Source organism: Brienomyrus brachyistius, chromosome 6 (genome assembly GCF_023856365.1).
Source record: "Brienomyrus brachyistius isolate T26 chromosome 6, BBRACH_0.4, whole genome shotgun sequence".
In the NCBI taxonomy this organism is placed as follows: domain Eukaryota; kingdom Metazoa; phylum Chordata; class Actinopteri; order Osteoglossiformes; family Mormyridae; genus Brienomyrus; species Brienomyrus brachyistius.
Window position 1 is genome coordinate 7,966,405 of NC_064538.1, and position 23,618 is coordinate 7,990,022.

The window sequence follows — 23,618 nt, forward strand, 5'->3', positions numbered from 1 at the left end:
TATGATTGCTCATCTGAAAGCATGTTGATGTCTGTAATAAAAAACCGTGAGGCTGGTTAACAGCCATGCGCTGAAGGCTAAAAGGCTAAGAGCCTTTTACTAGAGCGTGTTTGCCGAGCTGCGGCCCTGCTGCTGCATCTGCTCCCCTCAGCCAATGCTTTGTGTCAAACTGGACTCTGACCCTCGTCCTGTCCTCCTGGGACACCTACACTTTACCAGTCATATGTACAGCCTCCTGGTGAACGGTGCAGGGCTGAGATCCCTGCAGGTTTTGAATATGAACATCCAGTGAGAACAGGAATGGGATTCAGGCTAATGCCACCGTGTCTTCGGTTGATGCCCGATGCTCCACTGCTGTCAGCCAGAGAAGATCTCCCCTAAACGCTGAGGAGCTTCTGTGGCACTCAGGGGGAAAATCTCCTGTCCGGCCATCCGGACAGAAAGCAGCAGCCGGTAGGTCCGGAGGGGAGGCCTCATTTTTGGTGCATCAGTGTGGCAGAGCTTGCAGACCAAGACAAAAATGACTCCTTGTCTAAACGTGTTAACTCCATGCGCAAGAGCGGCTGCCTCTTTCTTCAAGGCTAATTGTGAAAACGCTTTTTTTAAAAAGAAAAAAATAAATCCCTTGGGAGGCAAAACGTGTAATTTTAAGGAGTGGCCCACCAACAGCCCGCCTGGTGCTTTAATGTGGAGCAGAGTGTCTGAATGCAGCCTGACTCCCGAAATGCAGCCTGACTCCCGAAATGCAGCCTGACTCCCGAAATGCAGCCTGACTCCCGAAATGCAGGCCTTATGCGACTTTCCCACCTCGGCTCTGGCATGGCTGTCGCCTTCACATCCCGCCGTCTATCTTGCATACGGATTGGCCCTCTTAGGGGGCTGCCAGGGCGCAGTCGTAGGGCTTTTTTGATTTGCTAGGGTAGTGGGGGGGGTCATTCTCAGCATCTGCAGTGAAATCCCTGCTGCGGCACAGTGGCTCTGAGGCTGATTAGTTTCGTTTGCTCCCCCCGGCGCAGTGGGAACCTTGGCGGGTGTGAAATCGGCAAACGTGCTCGTAAAATGAGTCTGTTTGCTTAATATGAGGGTTTATTGGATTGGTTAAGCTTCCAAAACTCTTGGCGAAGTCAGAGGTGCTGCGAGCAAAACACGCCATCTGTTTGAACATGGTGTCGTCTAGCTCCACGTTTCTGTGGAAAACCACGTCCGAACATGCCTCTTTTGCCCCTGGCGCTCCAGTGGGGGTGGAGCGGGGGTTGTTGAAATTGTTTTCAGAAGTCGCTTTCACAGTCCCCTTCCCCCCTCAGAACTCCCTGACAGTATGAGTGCTGTGTTTGTATATACGGAGGGGGCTCTTGTCCTGTCAAGGCAGAGAGGCTGGGAGGTAATAGGCGTGACGCTCATTACTCTGTAAACCTGCCTCCTACTCTTGCTCTCAGATGTTTTGGCAGAGAGAAATGCTTTGTTTTTACCTGTGTGTTTGTATAGACTTTGTACCACGTATCCCGTACATCTTTTCCCTCATGTTCTGAGTTTGTGCCGGATGTTTCACACTTTCATCTGTACAACATGTCCCGCCTGCCCTGGTGTGTTCGTGCACGCATGTGTGTATACGAGAGAGAGATTTGACGTGTCATTACGGCATCTCTCTCCACAGCTGTATCCGCCATGATTCAGTGATGCCCCATGGTAGCAAGGCTCTCTGTCATAGATGGGGTCTTTCACAGACAGTCTGTGCTCGCAAGGCTCTCTCTCACAGACAAAGCCCTCTTTCACAGACGGCCCACAGGCAACTTGCGGTGACGAGGCCTTCTTTCACTGACTGGGGCCTCTCTCATTGATGGCCCACTGTGACGAGGCCTTCTCTCATCAATGGTCCGTGGTAACAAGACCCTCTGTAACAAATGGCCTCTCTCACCGACGGTCCATAATGGTGAAGCCCTCACTCACAGACAGTCCTCTCTCACAGATGGTCCACAGTCATAAGGGTCTCTCACCCAGATGGTCCATGGAAATTAAATCAGTTACAAGAGTGAGGCCCTCTCTCACAGACGGCCCATGGCAGCAAGGCCCTCTATCACAGACATCCCATGGTAGCAAGGCCCTCTCTCACAGACAGCCCATGGTAACAAGGCCCTCTCTCACAGATATCCCATGGTAGCAAGGCCCTCTCTCACAGACATCCCATGGTAGCGAGGCCCCCTTTCACAGACGGCCCATGGTAGCGAGGCCCTCTCTCACAGACGGCCCATGGTAGCGAGGCCCTCTCTCACAGACGGCCCATGGTAGCGAGGCCCTCTCTCACAGACGGCCCATGGTAGCGAGGCCCTCTCTCACAGACGGCCCGTGACGGCGAGGCCCTCTCTCACAGACGGCCCGTGACGGCCAGGCCCTCTCTCACAGACGGCCCGTGACGGCCAGGCCCTCTCTCACAGACGGCCCGTGACGGCCAGGCCCTCTCTCACAGACGGCCCGTGATAGTGAAGCCCTCTCTCACAGACGGCCCATGATAGTGAAGCCCTCTCTCACAGACGGCCCGTGATAGTGAAGCCCTCTCTCACAGACGGCCCGTGACGGCCAGGCCCTCTCTCACAAATGGCCCGTGATAGTGAAGCCCTCTCTCACAGACGGCCCGTGATAGTGAAGCCCTCTCTCACAGACGGCCCGTGATAGTGAAGCCCTCTCTCACAGACGGCCCGTGATAGTGAAGCCCTCTCTCACAGACGGCCCGTGATGGTGAAGCCCTCTCTCACAGACGGCACGTGACGGCCAGGCCCTCTCTCACAAATGGCCCGTGATAGTGAAGCCCTCTCTCACAGACGGCCCGTGATAGTGAAGCCCTCTCTCACAGACGGCACATGACGGCCAGGCCCTCTCTCACAGACGGCCCGTGATAGTGAAGCCCTCTCTCACAGACGGCCCGTGATAGTGAAGCCCTCTCTCACAGACGGCCCGTGATAGTGAAGCCCTCTCTCACAGACGGCCCGTGACGGCCAGGCCCTGTCTGACAGTCTCTACTGGCATGCAGAATGAGCTCCCAGACTGTGTGACTGAACCTGACCTTGTGTTGCACCATCTGGTCCCTACAGCAGCAGGGCCACTTGGATTTAACCGCTGGAAAGTCACCAGCCCCTGTGAGTCACCCCCCCCCCCTTGTATTTTGTGGGACCTGCTTGCAGGTGTGCAAGTAAATGTCAACCACAGAGAATCTGTGTTCCACTGTGGTGTCAGTGACACATTGCCCCCTAAACGTAGTGACCCGGCCAGGCGGCTCGGTAAACCACCATGTGTGGTTATTTTTCATTATCCTCTTTCGCCTCCAGGCCCGGGAGTTAAAATTAAACCTATAATTAGATGAATACTCTTCCTGATCTTGGCCAGTTCACACAGCCCCCCCCCCCTTCTTAATGGTGCTCTCTTTGTCCCCTGCAGGATAGCTGGGGTGCAGAGTGTTTGGATCTGTATGCGCTACCTGAACACCAGTGGGTCTATGACCCTACAGTGCAGGTGTTTCCCAGCTGGTCCTGCTCCTCCGCTCAGACCCCCTCTGTATGCTGGGCCAAGGTTGGGACATCAGGCCTCTGTCAGCCAGGGGTTAATTTTTGTGGATCTTTTTTGTGTTTTCAGAGCAGATCTTCCTGCTGCCTGGGGCCAGTTCACCCTGTGTGTCTCGCTCGCTCACCCGGCCCGGCGTGTCTTCTGACATGTCCTGACATGTCCCACATCCCTTTCTTGCCACCTGTGTGCTGCTGTTCGGGGCAGGGATTAGGCGGGGGTGGGGGTGACAGTGGCTGCTCTGTGTGCCTGAGTAAAAAGTCACGGTTGAGGGCAACTCCAGCCAGCAGGCCAGGCACCGTCAGCCGGGTCTTTGTAGGGTCAGGTCAGGGTCTATCCTGACGTGGCCTTGCTGTTATCGCTGTGTGAACATCCCTGAGGAATGTGTGTATGTGTGTGTGACTTTCCACAGTCCCCACAGCCCCCCTTTCCTCCACCCTTTCCTGACAGGAGCATGGCCCGGCACATGTGTACATCTCTGCCACACGGCCGCCCTCATGCCTCACACTTTTGCCCCCAGAAAAAAGCTTCTCCTTTTGTGTCTCTGAGTTTGGCTTGTAACTTCTTTCCTGCTACTCCAGGCTTCTCAGGACAGAGGGAAGAGGGCTTTTGGCCCTTGTGGTATATTCTTTGTTTTGTCTCCTCAAGGAGCGATTAGCCCAGCAACCCTCCGCTCTCCCGTCCCCCTCCCCCTCCAACAAGCTGACACATTACTGCCGATCAGCCCTGTGAAGAAGTGCCCCCCCCCCCACTCCTTCCCCCTCACACAGTCAAACTCTCACAGAGGGAAATAAGTGAATGCAGGGAGCAATGTCTGTTTTGTCTTTCCTTGCCTTTCTGTAATCTTCATAGCAATACTGTCTGCTCCGCGCCCCCCCTCCCCCGCCAGCACCTTGGGGGTTCCACTTCATAGAACTGCATCGTTTTTTGAATGATCATGACTGTTTTTGGAAATGCTCTCAATGAGTGATTATGAGCATTCTCCCCGTACGTGACTCTCGGCTGTGACAAGTCCGCACGACTTGTCGTTCTTTTCACCTTGACGTCGGCTTTCCACTCCAGTGGTGCACATGATTGGGGGGGGGGAGCATCGACCCAGTCGCACTCTTCAGTTTTCAACCTACATTTAAATATAGACCTATTTTTTTTTTTACAAATCCTCAGTCGGTTGCCCGCCAGCTGACATGGATCGTTTAGTCACCCTTTCTGGATTTTATTTATGACTGGGGTTGTTTTGACTGGAGTATTTCTGGATTTTTCCCAAGTTCTCATTGATGGTTTGACCTTCTCAGATTGCCAAAGACAGCCATCCCATCCAGGGTCCCTGAGCCGCTTCTCCGCCCACAGCTCTGACCACGATCAGTGATGGATGAGGGATGGGTTTGGCATAAAGGGGTAGCAGGAGTCACAATTCCAGTGGAAAGTCAATAATTAACTGGTTGTGGTCGCAGTGTGCTAGGGTTGCGTGTGCCGTATCTCCAGGGTCTGGCTGACAGTCCCCCCCCCCCCCTTATGCCCTTGCAGCTCTGACTGGGTGGAGATCCTTGAGCCACGGACACGCGAGCGCATGTACGTGAACCTGGCGACGGGGGAGTGCGGCTGGGAGCCCCCCCCTGACGTGGCCGTGCGCCAGTCCGACGGCAGCCAGTGGTGGGAGCTCTTTGACAGCAACAACAACCGCTTCTACTACTACAACTCGGCCAGCCAGCAGACGGTGTGGCACCGGCCGCACAACTGCGACATCGTGCCCCTGGCGCAGCTGCAGGCCATCAAGCGCAGCTCCGAATCCGAGGTCAGGGGCCACCGGGGCCGACGCACCCCCCTGCCCGGGGCCAGCCCGGCAAGCCCGCCACAGGACCCAGATGGCGGCGAGGAGGTGGCTGGTGGTACGAACCGCACCGACAGCCTGGACAGCAGGAAGGAAGCCTGCAGGTGAGGAACTCCCCATCCCAGCCCCCCCCCCCCCCGTGAGCTTTCTTCACCTAAGTCCTGCTGATGTCTCGTTGCGGCGGCATGCTCAGATTGCGCCCTGATCGGATATTTCGCTCCACAGATGAGTTGCTGTGCCAGCAGAATAGCTTGCTAAAAAGTGGGCAGTATTACCCGCAGTGACAGTCCTTAAAAAATGCTTTGTAGGTCACCCCATGTGTGACTGAGAAGGTCTGTCCCATTAGGGGAATCGGGCCGTAATGGTATGGCGAGGTCGTGGAGAAGGGCTTTGTGATCGGCGCTGTCTGGAACACTCCCCTTGGGTCTGCCCTCAAGCGGCACGTCAGTCCTGTTAAACCAGGCTGGTTGCTGGACGGATGAGTTTACTCACTGACAGACTGAGTGCACGAAAACTCCTTGGGGTTGGGGAGGCTTCGCTTATGTGAGCTTTTCTCCAGCGGACTTTTTTTTCCTGTCCTATCCAGTTTTTCTCAGCTCCCGCAGTGCTTTTGGCATGGAAAGCAGTTTTTCTGGAAAAAAAAAATATTTGACAGTTACAGTCGCCTTACTGCCCCGCCTGGATGCTCTTAGGAAACGGGATTCTGGGAAATTTCAAGCAGCAGTTTCTAGTTTCCTTCGCTGCTGAACATGCCGAGGCGCCCTGACTTTGGTGGGGGCCGCAGCGTGCAAGAGCATGGGGGAGACCGAGCTGCTCAGCGCGTCCTGTAGGAACGGCCTTAAACACCATGCAGCAGGGTGGTGGGGGGGCTGCGTGTGTGCTCAGTCTGCTGACCCATACAGTTATGCCGTTCAGAGGAGCCCCTTCTGCTCTGTGATGGGGGGGTTTGGTGCACGGTAAATGAGAGCAGACGTGGCTGGGCCTCCTCTCTCGGTTTGCTCTGATCGACCTGCATCTGGTCCCGCTCTTCCCTTAAATGGCCAGCAGCTGAGGCTGGGCCCCAGTCCTCCACACCGCACCTTGCTGAAGGATGTAACGGGAGCACGGAGCCTTCCGTCAGCCTCTAAAATAAACCATTAGCTGGAAACGTTTAAACCAGGTTCTCCAGCCCGCCCCGCCCAAGCAGGGTCATAGTGGAAATACCTCGAGAGAAGCCCTGCCAGAACTCCCCCGGCATTCAGTACTCATTCAGTACTCAGCCTTCAGTGCTTGGTACTCAACCAGTACTCATTCATGCAGATTACACTGAGGGGTTCCATGCTGGTCCTGATATCTTGATTAGCCATTGTAATAGTGAGTGTGCATGCATGTGCAGATGGGTGTCATGTAAAGCACCTGGAGTAAAGTTGTGGGTCACTGATCCTCTCACTAAATCACGAATCTGACCCCCATCTGGCCCCTCCCTCACCCCAGCCCCTGGGCAGTTCCACTAGGCAGAAACTAGGCCTGCACTGACTGTCATTGCCTGCACTGACTGCGCTGCCCGCACCTTTTTCCTGTGTTCCGCAGGCTCCTCCTGCTCACCGCGGCCACACCAATGAAGGCCGTCTCCATTAGGCCACGCCTGTAGTACCCGGCAGCTAACTGGCTGAGCAGTGGCTTTAAGAGGAAGACAAGCACAGCATTTTTAGTAATAGCTTTCCAAAGCGGCCATTATTAGTAACATTTAATATTCAAATTAAGTGAAAACCAGTGGCTTCCAGCGCGCTCCCTTTAAATTCTGGTTTCCTTCCTCACATTTATTACGTGTTGGCGCACTGCTATCGCGTCGACAGGAAATTTGTCCTTTCTTGAGTCATAAAACTGAGAACTCCTTTGGTAAACACACTTCTGTTTGCTCACATAATCGTCCCTCTGCTCCATGACATCTGATCCGGGCCCAAATGGAAGGTCACAATGCAGCTGGAAATTCAGTGAGGCTTTTTCTGCACACTGGAGCCTCCTCAGAGATCATTTCAGCCTTTTTTCCAGTTCAGTGAGTGCAGTTAAATGTAATAACAGCAGACAGTGATTTTGTTTTTGTTTTTTGGACATTTGATGTTTTTATTTGTTTGTTGGTTTATATCTTTTTAGCAATGATGCCATTATCCTTTTTGACAGTGTAAGGACACGATCAGCGGCTCTTTATCTTTTTACCTTTTCTCTTAAGCGCAGTAGGGCTGGGTGATTTATCGATTGTTTATGGTGTATTGATATCTTTTATCGACTTTTATCGGGTGTTAAAATTAGAGCTCTATTAAAGAGCGAGAGCTTCGGTGATGACATTGCACAGAATCCCAGAATTCACAGCTAAAATCAAACCATTCAGAGTCTCACGCGGAAATTGATGGAGGCAAACGGCAAGGAATCATGGCTGTATGTCGCATGTGTTTTAATTTAAAACGAAACATTTCACACACTTGATAGAAATTATTGCGTATCGCTAATCTGCCTAAAATACTGAATTATGAGCCGTTTTGCCGCCAGTTGTCCTAATATGATGGACCAGAGGTAGTTATCCTACCTGGACTTAATGAAACCCTTAAATGGCTGGGATGGGCTTAGTGCCTCTTTGTGTGTTTTTTGGATGTGCTGGTGAGTTGCCCCTCGTAAGCTGAGTTAGTGGCCCTCGCAGTGAACTGCAGCCCCAGAAAGCTGTGTCTGCCAAACGTCCTTTAGAGCAGAAATCTGACCCTTGGTGGGGGGGGGGGTGGCGATTCTGGCCTTGGAAAGCTCAGCCACTCCAAGATCAGACATGCAGGGCCGTAGTGTTGGGGATGGACGGTAGCGGCATGTCCCTGCCAATATTTTGGGTGCACCATGTGTGATTGGACGGCAGGAGGTCCAGGGCTGGCTTGGTCTCTCCCAGTGCTGAGATCAGACTTGCACCCTTGTTAACGTGCCCCTTGGTCCCCATTGTCCTCCAAAGCTCTCTTTTGCTCAGGCAGCACATGGGAAGCGTGTAGCTCAGGGAAGGGGAGGTACCTTCATACTCTCCCTTTATGATGGTGGCTTCAGCACAGCCTGCCAACCCCCCCCCCCCGGGATGGGGGTAGGGAGGGGTCGTCTGGGTGGGTCTTAACGTTTGTTAATATTGGTTTTCGTCTGCCTTGTGGCTCTGCATGTGAGAGAGTGACATATGGGTCATCATGCTGGTCCCCTGCCCCAAATGCTGCGCCTTTTGTTGCTTTGCTGGCTTCCCTGCATGGGGCACGTTCAGCACCTGCACACTTGTTTGTGCATGTAGTCCTGTGCAGTAATGGTGGGTTAATGTACATTAAACCAGAGTGGCAGGAAGTTTGTGTGAAATGAGTTTGTTTGCCCCCAGGAGGCAGGTGGGGATGGGGGTCAGTATGTCATTCTCAGGCTTTACGACATTCAGCTGATGCATCCTCGAAACTGTCAAGAGAATGTGAAACAGGCCCACCAAAAAGTGCATTTGGAAAAATTGCGATTCTGCATCTTCTCATTGCAAGTGACGCCAAAAGCATTTAGTGCTGCGGCAGGAATGGATGATGAGTTTTTGCATTGCTGTCTTCCGTGTGAGTCAGACGCCGGCATCTTAAGTGTGACTCAGCGGCCTCGTTCATGCTCAGATGGGACCAGCACAGCTGCAGCCCGTTGCAGTTAAAAGCAGCAAATTTCTCCTGATGCTTTGATGAACTTGGAACAGTCTGGGGCAAGGGGGTTAGTTTTCAGAAACACGGGGGAGACAGTGAGAGGAGGACTTTGCTTCGGGGTAGCTGGGGTCTCGCAGGATGTAGAGTAGCAGATAACGCACAGGGTTGTGACAACACCCCCCCCCCCCCCGGCTCTGCTGGCACAGTACTGTGTTGAGCCGCATATGGGTGCAGGTGGCCTGGGAGGGGTGGGATGGGTCAGGCAGAGGGGGCACGGTGGCTGCTGCCAGGAGCTGGAGGCACCAGGGCACAGCCAGAGCGCTGTTCACCACTGGGGGTGTAGTTTCCTCTTTCAAGCGATATTATGATGTCACGCCCATCGCAGTCCTGCTTGCCCCTGTCCCAGCATCCTCTGCAGCTTGGCTAATGCCGTCGACCCATGTACAGTGCTGGTGCCAAAGCGTAGAGTTTGTGCCTGTTCTGGGCTGGAGCCCCTGAGGTAAGCCTGTTATGGGAGGGGGAGCATGACGCCACGGTGCCCATAGCTCCCACACTCCCCACCATATCCTGCTACACTGGCTGGTTTTGTGCTGCTGCATTGCCACTCGCTGCATGACCCTTTGGGGTCTTTCAGCAGGCATTTGACCATCCCTGATGGGCAGTGCGGTACATTCTTACGCACAGACCAATGTGGAAATTTTGGCCGAAGCACAGTGGATTTTTCTCTAATATTGCTGTTAGCCAGTTAACCTCGGAACTCCACAGATCTAGTGAAACTGATGTTGGTGACGTTACTTCTTAAGATCTCTTGAACGTTTGTAGCGACCACATATATAATGTAGGCAGTGATAAGTCAGTGAAGCAGCGTCGACTTGGGAGACTGTAGCTAAGTTCCATTTGGCGAATGAACCACCGAAATCCCTCATCATCCCCTACAGAAAACGACTGATCATCCAGTGCGATCTTCTCCATTATTTTGGTAGTTATGTCTATAGTTCTTTAGAAAATATGTCTTTTGCTGCTAACTTTGGCTCTAGATGAAGTTTAAATATCAGCCAACTATACTGTCCAAGATTGACACGTGAGACCGACGCCGATGTCCTGATTTTTAAGGAACATCGACCAATACATCATGCGTCTCTGAGAGGCGTCCTTAGACTGGCTGGCATGTCTATCAGCATGCTCCATTTCAGCCAGATGTGGCTGTATAACAGAGCTCTGATGTGTTCAGCAGCCTTGCTGTCTGTCTCCCTGAGGTGCTGCTCAGACACGGGGAAGCCCTGGGAAGCCCTTTGGTCTGCGATTTCATGCCTTCTCTGCCTGGAACAAATTGAAACTCCCTGACTGCTAACTTGGTTTGTCCTTTCTTTGTCCAAATTGAATTCTCAAGGTTTCTGAAGATCTTAACTTAATTATTTTCGTCCCATCAGCACGGTTTGCTTCTCTGATAATGGCACTTAGAGACAGATCATGGTAGTTTGCACCAGACCTATCAAATACAAAATGCAGGAGTCATCTTGTGTGTGTGTGTGTGTGTGTGTGTGTGTGTGTGTGTGTGTGTGTGTGTGTGTGTGTGTGTGTGTGTGTGTGTGTGTGTGTGTGTGTGTGTGTGTGTGTGTGTGTGTGTGGATTAGGTTTATATTACTTTGTGAGGACCAAATATCCACCACAATGTAATAAAAACCTGTTTTTTTTGACATTGTGGGGACACGTTTTCAGGTCCCCACAAAGATCTGTGAACGCAGTCAAAAAAGTAAAAATGCCAAAAGAGTCCCCACAAAGATATCATCACATACCTGTGTGCCGTTGCATGTGTGTGTGTGTGATATCATTTGTGAGACTACGTCCACACGGTTACTTTTCCATTTAAATACATAGACATTAGTCTCCATTTTTGCATCCTCAATACCCTGGCATTTTCCACCCCCCAAAAATGGAGATTTTTGTCAATGCTTTCAGAGTCATATGCATTTCAGAAAATAGAAATATTTATAAGTGAAAATACACTCTAAGCTCCCTGCTCGTCATGTGGCCCTTCCCTGATTTGATCCCGTTAGTTACAACCTCTCATTGTCTTCTTTGATTGGTCACATGCCAGGAGTTCGCACGCTACACTGCTGTGCGGCGGGAGTAGCGGCCAGAAGTCGTACTGGGCGGAATTGGCGCGTAGGAAAAGAAATTGATGTTGCGGACAGGAAACGGGAGCCCAATGAACACAGTTTGGACTTACAGTCCTCTTCGTTCGTATGTCTGAATGTTCGTAAGTTGAAAGTTCATAAGTAGAGGAGCGTCTGTACTGTCCTACGCAGTGTGATTGCTGCATAGGTCACATGGCACACACTGTGACTGCTGAATAGGTCACATGATCTGAGACTCTGAAGTTACACTAACTCATGTGGGCCCCTCTTGTGTGCCAAAGTGTGATGTTGTCTCCTGGGTTCTGTGACAGTTCAGGGAGACTAGCTGAATTCATCGCTGCAATGTCTGTGTGCGTTTTCTCTTCAAACAGCCTATCCCCAGGGCCTATGAAAAAAACACATCATTGCAGAGTCTCTGAATTCCGAGCTTGGCTTTCCCATGACAGATCCCTTTATCTGCCCTCTCTCTCACTATAGATCTGCCTCTCTCACACACCCTAACTAAGTAGAGGCACAGAGCAGAGTTCCAAACACCTGTTTCCCCTGCATTCCATCAACCTGTGCCATTTGGCCCCGCTCAGTAACAGCATGACCACCGGCCAGGGTGTGGGTGCCTCTGTGCTGGGTGCGGTAGCACCTCCTGCTTACTCCCATGTACTGCCCCGTCTCCCCCTGCGGGGTGCAGTCGTGTGCCTGCTATTCTGTCCATTTTCTTTGTCTGCCCAGTGAGATGGGGTTCACCTCTCAGGCTGTGAGCAGAGCAGCGTGTGTTTACCGATGTCCTGATGGTGCAGTAGTGAAGGAGGTCGGTGATGGTGAGGTACTCTTGCAGACCTTGCCGTTATGTTGTAGCGGGACAGCCCACTCAGAGAAGCACAGGTGTGGAAGCCCGAAACAGAATGGGTGCTTTATGAGTGCGGCGTTGTGAATTTTCCCACGATGCACTTGGTCACGGTGCAGCGGTGTCGTCGAGGGGGGGGGGGGGGGGCACTTCATCCTCCGCTTCATCCAGCCAAATAGGATTAAGTCAAGGGAAAAGGAGCTTCCAGCCTGGGGACAAAGCAGCCGCTGAGCATGTGATCCACTGCCCCCAGCCCCCCCCCCCCCCCACCCCACTGGTTTTTTTCCACGTCCCTCTAAGAGAGCCACAAATGAGTAGGGCTGCATATCTCTGAGGCGGCAGCACCGTTCATACTATATATAGACAGCAGAGAGTGGGCTTTGGGGTTCACTGGTGCGCCGGGGGTGGAGCTGCCTGCCATGTGGGGGGGGTGGCTTTACGGGGTTTTCCCTGCTGGGACGCCACGTGGTCACCCTGGGGCAAGCGGGGAGGGAGAGGAGATCTACACTGAAAAATCAGAACAGTGTAAAATCAGACCTCCATTGAAACATGTCCAAGCATGAATATCTGTAGTTATTACAGTAAATGATGATTCGCTAACCTTTATTTATTTATTTATTTATTTATTTTTGTTTTTCTTTCTGGTTTCACATTTTCCCCTTCATGTTTTTCCTTTTCCCTCCCTAGACGATTTCCTGGTGAGTTTGTCCCCTGTGGGGGCAAGCGCACAGATACTCTAAGCACAAAGAAAACAGTAGGGGCCCCTGTAGGGCCCCCGTGTTCCCGTCTGCCTCTCTGTCTGTCCTCCGGGTTCCCTGTGGCTCCTGACGTCGCCTCATACCATCGGATGGCTGCCGCTCGCTCTGACTTTTGTGGGAGAAACCGCTGAGTGTGAGCTTGCGTGACTAGTTGAATGAGGCGGAACAGAGAGGGCTTTAAGACCTTGGGGCTTCCCACCTGTTAGCTCGCCAGTGTGACATTAAATATGTTTTTAAAAATAAAAAGGGAAGCGAAAAGCCAGCATTTGCTGCTGTTCCTGGCAGTGCTCATAGGTCTTCCTGGAACACAATACCGTGGCCAATCTGCTCTCAGCTGTCTCTGACCAAGAAGCCCAAGCTGAGCCTTCTGCAGGTGTGGCCTGTAGTGCCCCCTGCAGGCAGGGTACTTTTTACAAGCCAGAATCCCTGGGCGTAAGATCTCATTGGGTTTATTTTGCCTTTATTTTTATGGATGGGCTGAAAACCGATTGGCGACAGATATCGCACGCGCCATTCCTACCTACCCGCGCACGCATGGTCCTGTGGCCTGGCTGGGTGGTGTTACTCCTCAGCCAGGAAGGGAGGTGCCCCCCAGCTGTGGTCTAAACACAAATTACCTGGCAGACATTCCGCCTGCGCTGATTACAGACGCATCCCCATGCAGCTTTTTGTGCCGCCCCATCAGTGCACAGGGTGGTAATGCAACTGGTCTGCCCACGTCTGTGCCGTTTCAGTCAAATCACATTCACAGCCATCATTTCAAAGCCACTGCTTTCTTAGCTTGACGGAAGACTTTCAGCTGAGTCTTCTGCAGAGGTGGATAGTTCTGGTCCAGAAAATATAAATCCAGACAAAGATTTTGTTTCAGTTAACCAGTTGAATATGAAGAGTCAGAGCCACAGAGTACTCAACTGGGTGGTTGAAACTAAATCTTGGTCTGGATTTTTACTTTCTCGACCCAAACGCTCACCTCCGGTCTTCTGTTAGAACCGTTAAAATCGTTCATTGTTTTCTGTGTTATCTGCCCTGTTATTCCTCTGAAATGAGATCCATGTATGAGCACTGGAAGTGTGATGTTCATGTGCTGTTTAATTCTCCGTAGTTTACTCTGGCAAAATATTTTCTCGTGTTTCTTTTTGAATGTTGACAACAGACCATGTAGACCGAGAGGGGTGCTTATTGGAGGGTGGTAATATAAATACACCAATGGCCAGCTGGAACCATCTCCCATACCCGAATACCACAGCCAATCAGAAGGCTTCTTTGTGGCCCCTTAGCTGCCGGACACCTGCCATAGTGGTTTACATAAAGGTTGGCATGAACAGGATAGCGAACAGCTTAGACAACAGGTCAGGAATCCGGCTCGGTCCTCCTGTTTTCGCCCGCCATTACTTGAGCCTTCCACTTTTAGTGGAAACTCACCCCCATCCCACCACCAAGGAAGTGAAGCTTCTTCCACTGGAAGCTCCCAGTGCAGAAATAACCCAGTGCCCAGAGTGGCGCCTTCCTCTCTGGGCGTGAATTCACAGCAAACAGGTGCCCTCCCCCGCAGAAGTGGTTGTGGTTCTTCCCATTTGTATAAAAGTGACACAGGGCTCTTCCGTGTGAGAAAGACTCTTCCACTGGAGCTGAAGTTGATGTAGTCTGTAAGTTTTTGTTTGTGAAGCTCTCCCCAGACATCAAGTTAAGGATACCTTACAGGGCTTAAGTTAAGTAAAGGTTGCTGAGATGTGTGTCTGTGTGTGTTTTGGTGGTTATGGGGCATGGAAATTGAATCATGGATCCAAGGAGGAAGTGCTGTAAATATCTGGCAGTCCTCTACAGCAGTGTTTGCCAGTCGGTAGCTCGGAGAGGGCAAAAACGTGGACCAGCCCCGGGGTCCTTGAGGACCAGATTAGGAAACACTGCCCTATTGGAATTCTGCTGTTAGCTGACTGCAGCACTGCCTGTCCTGCTAGACGTGCAGCCCTACACTGACATGCCGTTATCTCCAGATCAACAGCAGCGTCTCTAAATGAAGTGGTCAGGGTTCAGGTGTTATGGGGGATCTACTGAGGCCTGTAACTGTCGGCTCCCCGCGTGCGCGTGTGGGCATGTATACATTACATTAAGGTCATCATTGTTGGGATTTGGGTTATAACTGTAAAAATAAATGGAGAGAAACCATGAAGATGTCTCGCACTGGGTTCAACTATAGAGGGACGCTCATGTGCTGCGTGTTTGTGTTTCCCCGGTGTAAAGCTCTCTGCCGTTAAGACGTCCCCTGCCACACTGTGATGTGAACACTGGTATTTCCTGTTTGTGCTGCTGAGAAATGGCCTTTTAACTCTCTGTAAGACCCTCCCTCTGGGGACTGTATCTCTTTTATTGGCCTGTGACCCCCCCCACCCAATTACCCAGCAACACCCCCAAACCCAGTCACTCCTGCTCACAGGCTCTTTGCTTAAATTGTTTGTTGTTCACATATAAGTGTTTCTGTTTATTTTCATGAAAACAATTAGCAGGGCTACCCTGCAAACTGCATGTACTTTGCCTGTGAGTGACTCCAGTCTGGGAATTTAAGAATCACCAGCCTCTGTCCCATTTATTTCTTTCTCGTAGCTTTTGGAGAATGATGAGTCCGTTGAACGTTAGGTGAAATTGGAATGACTTAAGTGATCCTTTTTCTTGCAGCGGACCTTATTGAAACTTGGCGCCTGGTGGCATTTTCCTGGTTAAATGCAGGAACGAGGATCTCGGGTAGCTGCACAGCAGGTTATGAACGTAAGGCATGATAGAGACCGAGCCTTGAGTGTCCACCTGGTTTCCGCTTTCATGCCACGGGTGTGTGGGACGCTGAGAGGAGGCTTTAGGAGCAGTTCATCAATCCCATGAGAATGTGAGTAAAAGAGACGCCAATCTGCCCATCAGTCTCAGAGCCCAGATCACTTGGATCCCCCCGCAAGCCAAGATGGTCTTAAAGGTCACACATTCATGTCGGAGTCGGGGTGGCTACTGGCCAGGTGTCAGCTTGTGATGCAGATGGGCTGGAGCTCGGCGACCGCTACGGGCTGCCTGATCGCAGTGCATTCTGGGGGGCGGGGAGTCTGTTTGCGTAGCAGTCCAAAGTGGTTTGTTGACATTTTGGATGGGGTGATAGAAGTGGAGGAGGCTGGGCCGGGTTACAATGGAGAGACAGATGGACGGAGAGACGGGGGTGCGGGGGCAGGAAGCATTCTGGGCCGGCACAGAGCGTGGGCCCCTGGGGCATTGTGCATGTATTGTTTCGCACGCTGAAAGTGCACTTGGAGGGGTGGGGCCTGAAAGGGGCGTGGCCAGAAAGGGGCTGGGAGGAGGGTTTGCATTCCTGCTACTGTAACTGAGAAAGTGAAGGAGTCGCTGCTCCTCCCCCCTCCTCCACATTCAAACATCGCCACTGCTGGCTGCCTGTGCTCACAGCTCCAGCCCGCCGCCCCGGTGGCTCGGCAGAGGTACAGCGCAGCCAGGCTGCATTCGGGGCATTTGCCAAAAGACTCTGCTAAGGAAGCACTCCCCCACCTCAGTGGGACCTCGAGCGATTACTCTCACTGTCACAGCGGGACGCACCCTGGTCTGCTCAGAAACGCTTTAGGGACCCTCAGCGTGAGGGTCGTGGGTAAGTGTCTGCTCCGGTCTTTTCCCGAACTCGAAATGCTCTCCCGCCGTGATCTGCGCCGCTCGCGGACCCTAAACGGAAAGTGAGGAAATTTAAGTGTGGAGGACAGAAATCGTGCCTCAAAGAGGCTGTTCCACATTCACAGAGTAAGCAGGACGCTGCACTTTTTCCTGAAGGGTTCATCTGTGCTTCTGCAGCGGTCGCTGTCACTCATTAGACTGGTGCGGAGCCTCGAAGTGCACGGCGGTATTTCTGGTACGTTAGAACGTTCATTTTTTGACTTCCTAAATGTTTTTATTTTCCGTTCTCATGCTGTAAAGAGTGTGGAGCATGGAGCATCGTGGGTTAACAGGAGCAGTCATTTACAGCCTTCTGGGAATTTTTTCTCAGAACTGGGAGATTATGTCTTGGGTTCCAAAATTAGCCACTCGGCAGTTTGATCCAGACTTTTTGTAGTTTTCTGTTGTTTTTTTTTTTGCTATATAAATCAATTTGTAGGCCCCTGGAGTTTGTCTGACTTTTGATCGGATGTCCTGACAGCAGGAGTAACCGCGTATCTGTGAGACAGAGAGACACTTCAGCATGAAGTCGTGTGAATTCCTGTTTTCACAGCCCTGGGCTCTGACCCTCTGGTGAGCCAGCCACTCCGCGTTTCCTGTTGTGTTTGTGTTATGAGTGCTCTCCAGGCCTCGGGAGAACGCGCGAGCATGACTGCGTGGTTTGCGTACATGGTGGAGGGTGGGGCTCATGCTGTGGAAGGGTGTCCTCAGCCCCCCAGTTCCACGACCTGCTTCGGTGAACATGTAGCAACCTTGTTTTTGGTTTGTAACCAGGACGCCTCCTGACCCCTCCTGACTCCTGATTGCTGCAATGCAGAGCTCAAACATCTAGGTTCCCCTAGGGGGAGGGGGGCAGGGGGTCACCCAAAAAGGGGGTGTAAGACAGTGAAAGTTTTAAGTCCAGACACTGCTTGACTCTCAGCAAACTGCATCCTGTGTCTGATTTTGTTTCAGGGACTCTGGCCAAAGATGGCAGCCAGCTCCTGGTTCCAAGGCAGCCCTGCTGGTGAAGGTGAACAGCATTGGGAGGAACCAGGCGGTTGGTCACGCTAGTGCCCTGTCGCAGCACAGCGGGGGTGCCGTGAGCCTGGCTGCAGGGGGCAGGCCAGCGGCGGGACAGGCAGTCCGGGTCCAGGCCAGCTCTACCGGTAGGATGGTAGAGCCCAGGCAGGCTGTGAACCTCCGGAAGGGGGACAGCGGGAGCTTCAGCCCCACCTCCTCCTCCTCCTCAACATACCAGACCCCCCAGCGGTCACAGGCGGGGACCCCCCGGCCATCGTCACCCAGATACGGGGCTACCCCACCCATCTACGACGAGCCGCCCCTGGAATCGCCCATCTACGACGAGCCTCCGGTGGAGATGGAAGTGGAGGGTTCGCACTCACTCACCCGCTCCCTGCCGCCGCACTACACCCCCTCGCAGAGCCTCCAGAAGCAACGGCTTCTGCCGCACCCCTCCTCCCACCTGGGCTCCAAGCACAAGAGGAGTCCCTCTGCCACCGAGTACAGCGCCGCTGGCAAGGAGTGCATCAAACACATGGTGAATGTGGACCCCGGGGCCAGCCGGCAGGCCACCCTCCCCGAGCTCACCCCGCCCAAGAAGGAGGCCGACAAGAAGCACTCGTGGCGCCTCCTAGAGGCGGGAGTGCTGAAGAGCATGGAGGCACGGCACAGCCGGCAGAACAGCGCCGCCTCGCAGGAGTACAGCAGCCCCAGCGGCGCCGGCCACCAAGACTCGGGCTACTCCACGGGGCCCTCGCCCAGCTTACGCCGCAAGACCTGGCAGCGGCAGCTGGCGGCGCAGGGCCGGCCCAGCTCAGCGGGCAGCAGCGGCGAGCTGGGCGTGCTCAGCGAGAAGCTCATGGCCGAGGTGAAGGCGGCGGTGAGCCGCTCCAGCACCCTGCGAGGCAGCAAGGCCAGCCTGGACACGGAGATGTCGGAGAGCTCCGCCCCCCACGGCAGCGGCCTCAGGAAGCACGTGGGCTCCAGCAATTGCTCTCTGTATCGCTCCGGTAGCCATGGTGACGCCCCCATCTCCCCGCTGGCCTCGGAGGGCCCTGGCAGGCAGAAACGCACCTATGAGAAGGTCGACTCCATGGAAAAGAGCGTGACAAGCCAGATCAGCCTGACCAATCAAGAGGGACCCAGGTCCCCCTCCCAGGTACAGCCTGTGTGTGTGTGTGTGTGTGTGTGTGTGTGTGTGTGTGTGTGTGTGTGTGTGTGTGTGTGTGTGTGTACGCGCGTGTACGCTGTCATGTACCTCAGCTTACTTGAGGGGGCGCTTTTCCTGCAAATATCCAGAATCTTGTATGATTTTGGGAATTTTCTTGTACACCCCCTCTGCCCCCCTTGACAGTGATTTTGAAAGTATATTGATCCTCGGGGCACCAGAGGCAGCCTCCCCACCATCGTTCCCGCTCCCCTCCCCTCCCCCGTCCCCACCAGGCGTCCGTCTCCATCCTGTCACTGCAGAAACAATGCGAGAGAGAGCTTCCTGTTTCCAAAGCCGGAACATTCCATTCCGGGGAAAGCCTTTCGCTGCCTGCAGCCCCCGCCTGCCCCGTGCGCAGGCCCAGCATATGCAGTTGAATGCGTCTTCTGTGCCCCCGCTCCCCTTATCTCTCCCACTCTTCATGGTCAGCGTGTTTGTATTTGCTGAGTTTCTGTTAATCACCAAACCACCCCCCCCCCCCCATAACCGGGAGGACACCTCCCATGGGGGAACTAAGTTACTGCAGAGCAGATCACACGTCAGCTCCAGGTCACAGGTGGGGGGAGCAGTCTGAGTGCTGTGGATGAAGGGGGGGGGGGACAAGTCTCCGGCTGGACCGAGACAGGTGGCTGGCACCCTGCACCCCCCTCCTGCTCCCTTTTTTTCTCACTGGAATGTCGTTTTGTACCCCCTCCCCCAAACTGGCTATCCTGAAGCTGTTCAGCTCACAGGTTAGAGGAGAAACTGAAGCGGGGGGGTAGTACCGAGTGTGATCAGGACTGTGCAGCTGTGTGGTTGGGGGGGGGGGGGGTTGGTTTGTTAGGTTTATTAGAACAAATCCAGCCAACAGCAGAACATCAGTGAAGCTGCACTATGGACTTAAACCTTAAAGTGCCCTTTTCCCACATCTTCTCGGTGTACTTGGTACTATTGTTCCACAGCCGCTTTTTGCAGTGTACAGTTAGAACCGCTTGGATATTTCTCGAGTGCCAGTTGCAGGCACAGCCCTGGTTTTGGCACAGCGGCGTGCAGACAGACCCCTGACTGACAGATGTGACTGAGGAGGAGACACAGGAACACAAACACAGTGAGCGCCACTCTGCTCACCAAGTGACACAGCGCTGATTCATCGCCGAAGGAAGAGGCACTAATGTACCCAGGAAATCGCAGATTCCGAGCTCTCAAGTGAGAGCCCCGTCTCAGTGCGTCAGCCCGAAAGAGCTGCTGGGTTTGGGCTCAGCAGAAACCAAACCAGCCGTTCCCTTTGGCCGCTTAATGGAGGGACGTGCCGAGAAACGTAACAGACATCAGTCCGTCCTTGGATTTGTGACCAGTCTTGGGTCACAGTGACCTTGGAGCCTCTTCCAGCAAGAATGCAGGTGACATACTGGACAGGATTCCAGCTGCAACAAAGTTATTGCAGTGTCTGACAATTTAAGTGGGTGTGGGGTGTGTGCAGCATGCGGGAGGAGTCCTGGAATGGCGCCCCCTTCTGTTTAAGAGCAGTTGGTGCTAGGGGTCGGGAGACCGCCGTGTCTTCGGTTTTTCTCAGGCTTGAGCGGTGGTGGGGGGGGGAGTTGGCCTGGATGTGCTTCAGTCAGATTAATGGTAGCGTGACAGTGCTAACGGCCCCCGCTTGCTGTCAGGCACTCTCTGGACACACTCTCATTCCCTGGGCCGGCCGGCCGTCACTAATAACCGCCAAGGTGCCCTGTCTGCAGCAGAGATGGCATTTGGCGTCTGCAGATCAGGAAGGGAGACCGTGGCTGCCTCTGCGAGACGCGGCGGACATTCACTTCCGTCTCCTGGTGTTTCCGGGGTTGGCTGACAGGCACATTTTGCCCTTGGTGTCTCCTCAAGCGGCAGATTGTCATGAGCTCATCTTTCCGTTGAGGAAGGTGTATGAAATGCCAGTGGGTGCGATCTGTCAGTGGATAAGCGGTTCACGGCGTCCTAGATGTTCATCAGCACCATGACACACATGATTGTTACTTCAAAGGGAAGTACATGTTTCCCAGTCTATTCCCCTGCTTGTGTCATCACTGAGGTCATTGGAAGCTCTGTGGGAGTTGTGTAGTTCTTCATATGTAGGGCACACATTCTCATTGTTATAAGGGAGGGGGCAGCTGGGGTGGAGACAATCGAAACCAAATATCAGTTCAAAGCTGAACCTTAGTAGTTACCTTTTTGTTTAAAAATCCTTTAGGGGGACACTAAGATGCACTTTCCATTTTTAGTGGCTTGTTTGGGGACTGAAACAGTGTAATATTTCTGTGCCCTGAGCTCTGTTTTGTTGGAGCTTGAGACAGATGAACGATGTGACAAGCCAGCAAGGTGCTGTGACACCTTGCTTTCACAACTGCCCATCAGTAGTGTTCAGTTCACCGGAGAGTCAAGCTGAAGCAGGAGGCGGATCAGGATGCCAGCCACCTGTCGCGGTCCAGCCAGAGCCTCGTTTCCCCCACCCCCCCATCCACAGCACTCAGACTGCTCCCCCCACCTTTGGCCTGGAGCCGACGTGTGATCTGCTCTGCAGTACCTTACTTCCCCCATGGGAGGCGTCCTCCCGGGTATGGGGTGGGAGGGTGTGGTGACTAACAGAAACTCAGCAAATACAAACACACTAGCACTACCCCCCTATTTTGCTTTTCTAACCTTGGCCCCAGCCCCCATTCATAAGCTCCAGCATTGGCTCCGCCCCCTGTTCTTACTCTAGCCTCAGTCCCGCACCCAGTTCAGCCTCTCCAGCCCGTAACATCCTCTTCCTCCTGTTTGTCTGCCTGTCTTTAGGCTGGAACACTGGAATCCAAGGGCCAGGTAGAGAGCCGATCACAAGGGGGCGACAGTGGGTGCGGCGGTACTCTAAGTGCCCAGCGCAGGGGCCCGGGGCCAGTGGGGGCCGGAGAAGGCAGGGCCGACTACCACTTCTCATACGGCAGCATGTGCAAGGCACCGCCTGACGCCAGCATGGTGGACTGGGCCAGCAAGAACCTGAACCTGCACACGCAGGGGCTGTTCAGGCGGCGTGTCTCTATCGCCAACATGCTCTCCTGGAACCGCGGATCCATCAAGAAGCCCATGCTGATCACCAGCGACCGCGCCATCAAGAAGGAGGCCTGCGACATGTTCAAGCTGGTGCAGGCCTACATGGGCGACCGGCCGAGCCGCGTGGACCGGCGGCACGTGGCGCTGCTCATCGTCACTAAGTGCTGGGGCATGCAGGGCCTGCGGGACGAGCTCTACGTGCAGCTGGTGCGCCAGACCACCGACAACCTGTGTCTGCGCAGCCTGGCCGCGGGCTGGGAGCTCATGGCCGTCAGCCTGGCCTTCTTCTCGCCTTCGCCCAAGTTCCGGCGCTACCTGGAGGGCTACATCCAGCGGCACCTGGAGCCACGCTCCGACGACATGAGTGAGTGTGCCGGGCCGTGCGTGTGCGTGTGTGTATGTGTGCGTGTGTGTGTGTGAGTGCGTGCGTGCGTGCGTGTATGTGTGCGTGCGTGCGTGCGTGCGTGTATGTGTGCGTGTGCGTGTGTGAGTGCGTGTATGTGTGCGTGTATGTGTGCGTGTGTGTGCGTGTGTGTGAGTGCGTGTGTGTGTGTGTGTGTGTGTGTGTGTCTATCTCTATCTCTGTCTGTGCTCGTCTGTCTGTCTTTGCATGTGTGAGCGCATGTGTGTGTCAGATTACACACGCCCTCGATTTCCTCTCTTCCCTCCTGTTGTTTTTGTCCCCCCCCCCAGACCAGGGTGAATTCAGAGGTGTGTTTATATTCTGTGGGCCCCATGTAGCCTAAAGTTCTCTGCCAGTTTAATAGCAGGTCTGGGCCTAAATACAGCAAGTCAAACAGGATACAGTTACAAAAATGAGAAACACAAAGCAGGGAAGAGCGTCGGGGTTAAATGCAGCCGAGTGCAACAAAAGGAGTTTCATTCCAGTTTAATGTCATTAAATATTCCGAATGTTTCGGCGATGACTCTCAAACAGCACGTATCCCTGTTTCTGTCGTTTTCCTTTTACCTGCTGTCCAGTAATGCAAAACATCACGGAGCAGCAGGACCTGAAGAACAAAAAGAACTCAAAATCGAGGAAGAAGAGAAAACAGAACCTCGAGGAGGAGGAAGAGAGTAAGTTCCACATCTCGCCGCTGGGGGACGTTTTGGAGAAGGCGGCCAACCGGGTACCTTTTTAAGGCACACCTGTTACTCTGAGTAGCAATGGCCTTAGTATGGAGCGATGTGAGCCGGTCACTTTGGGTTCACCCTCGAGTCTTTGGAGATCGAGAGATGCCGTGTTGGGTGGGTGAGGGAGAGAGGCAGGGATGGGGTTATGCCCCAACGTACACGAGGTCCCCATACCCCAACAGTGCTGGAGACCGAACAGAAGGATCCTGCTATTACTAAGGTCCCGGAAACGCGAATAAATTCAACTTGGCCTGTTTTTTTTGTGATCCTCTTACAAGAAAGGGCTGCCTCATTGATAATTAGTGCTCCGGCTGCCCCCCCAAGGGGTAATTGTGTCTGTCCTGTTTATAGCTTAATTAGTCACTTGTGCACTAATGGCCCTGCTGCTGGAGGCGAAGACAGAGAGCCCCATCCCCCCCACCAAGGCAAACCTTGAATAGTGAATAGAAGGCCATCAGGCATCAGGTGGGGGGGTGAAAATGTGACGGCAGTGCCACTCACATCCTGGGGGCTGTAAGAGGGGTGTCCTGGTTTCAGTGAAGGCTGGGTGGTTTTTGGGTGCCTAACCCTGACAAGACACAGGACAGGGCAGGTGCCATCTAGGGGAGGGGCACAGTGGCTGGGGTGACCTGGGTGGTTTTACAGCTGTGCTGTGCCACCACATGTCCTTTTGGGTCTTTGTGATTCTGAGGTTACATGCCGTCTGGGTACCCTGACCCAACTGGGCTCAGTGTGCCATAACCAAACTTTGGGTGTCC

At 53.4% G+C, this 23,618-nt stretch overlaps 1 protein-coding gene across 1 annotated transcript in view; it reads left to right on the top strand.

Annotated features, from left to right (window-relative positions):
• arhgap46b (Rho GTPase activating protein 46b) overlaps nt 1-23,618 on the top strand; it is a 43,856-nt gene that overhangs the window by 12,729 nt on the left and 7,509 nt on the right. The window contains exons 2-5 of the mRNA XM_049016165.1: nt 5,077-5,484; nt 17,424-18,630; nt 21,472-22,090; nt 22,708-22,803. Of these exons, the coding sequence (XP_048872122.1) occupies nt 5,077-5,484; nt 17,424-18,630; nt 21,472-22,090; nt 22,708-22,803 (2,330 nt within the window). The remainder of the gene's footprint in view (nt 1-5,076; nt 5,485-17,423; nt 18,631-21,471; nt 22,091-22,707; nt 22,804-23,618) is intronic.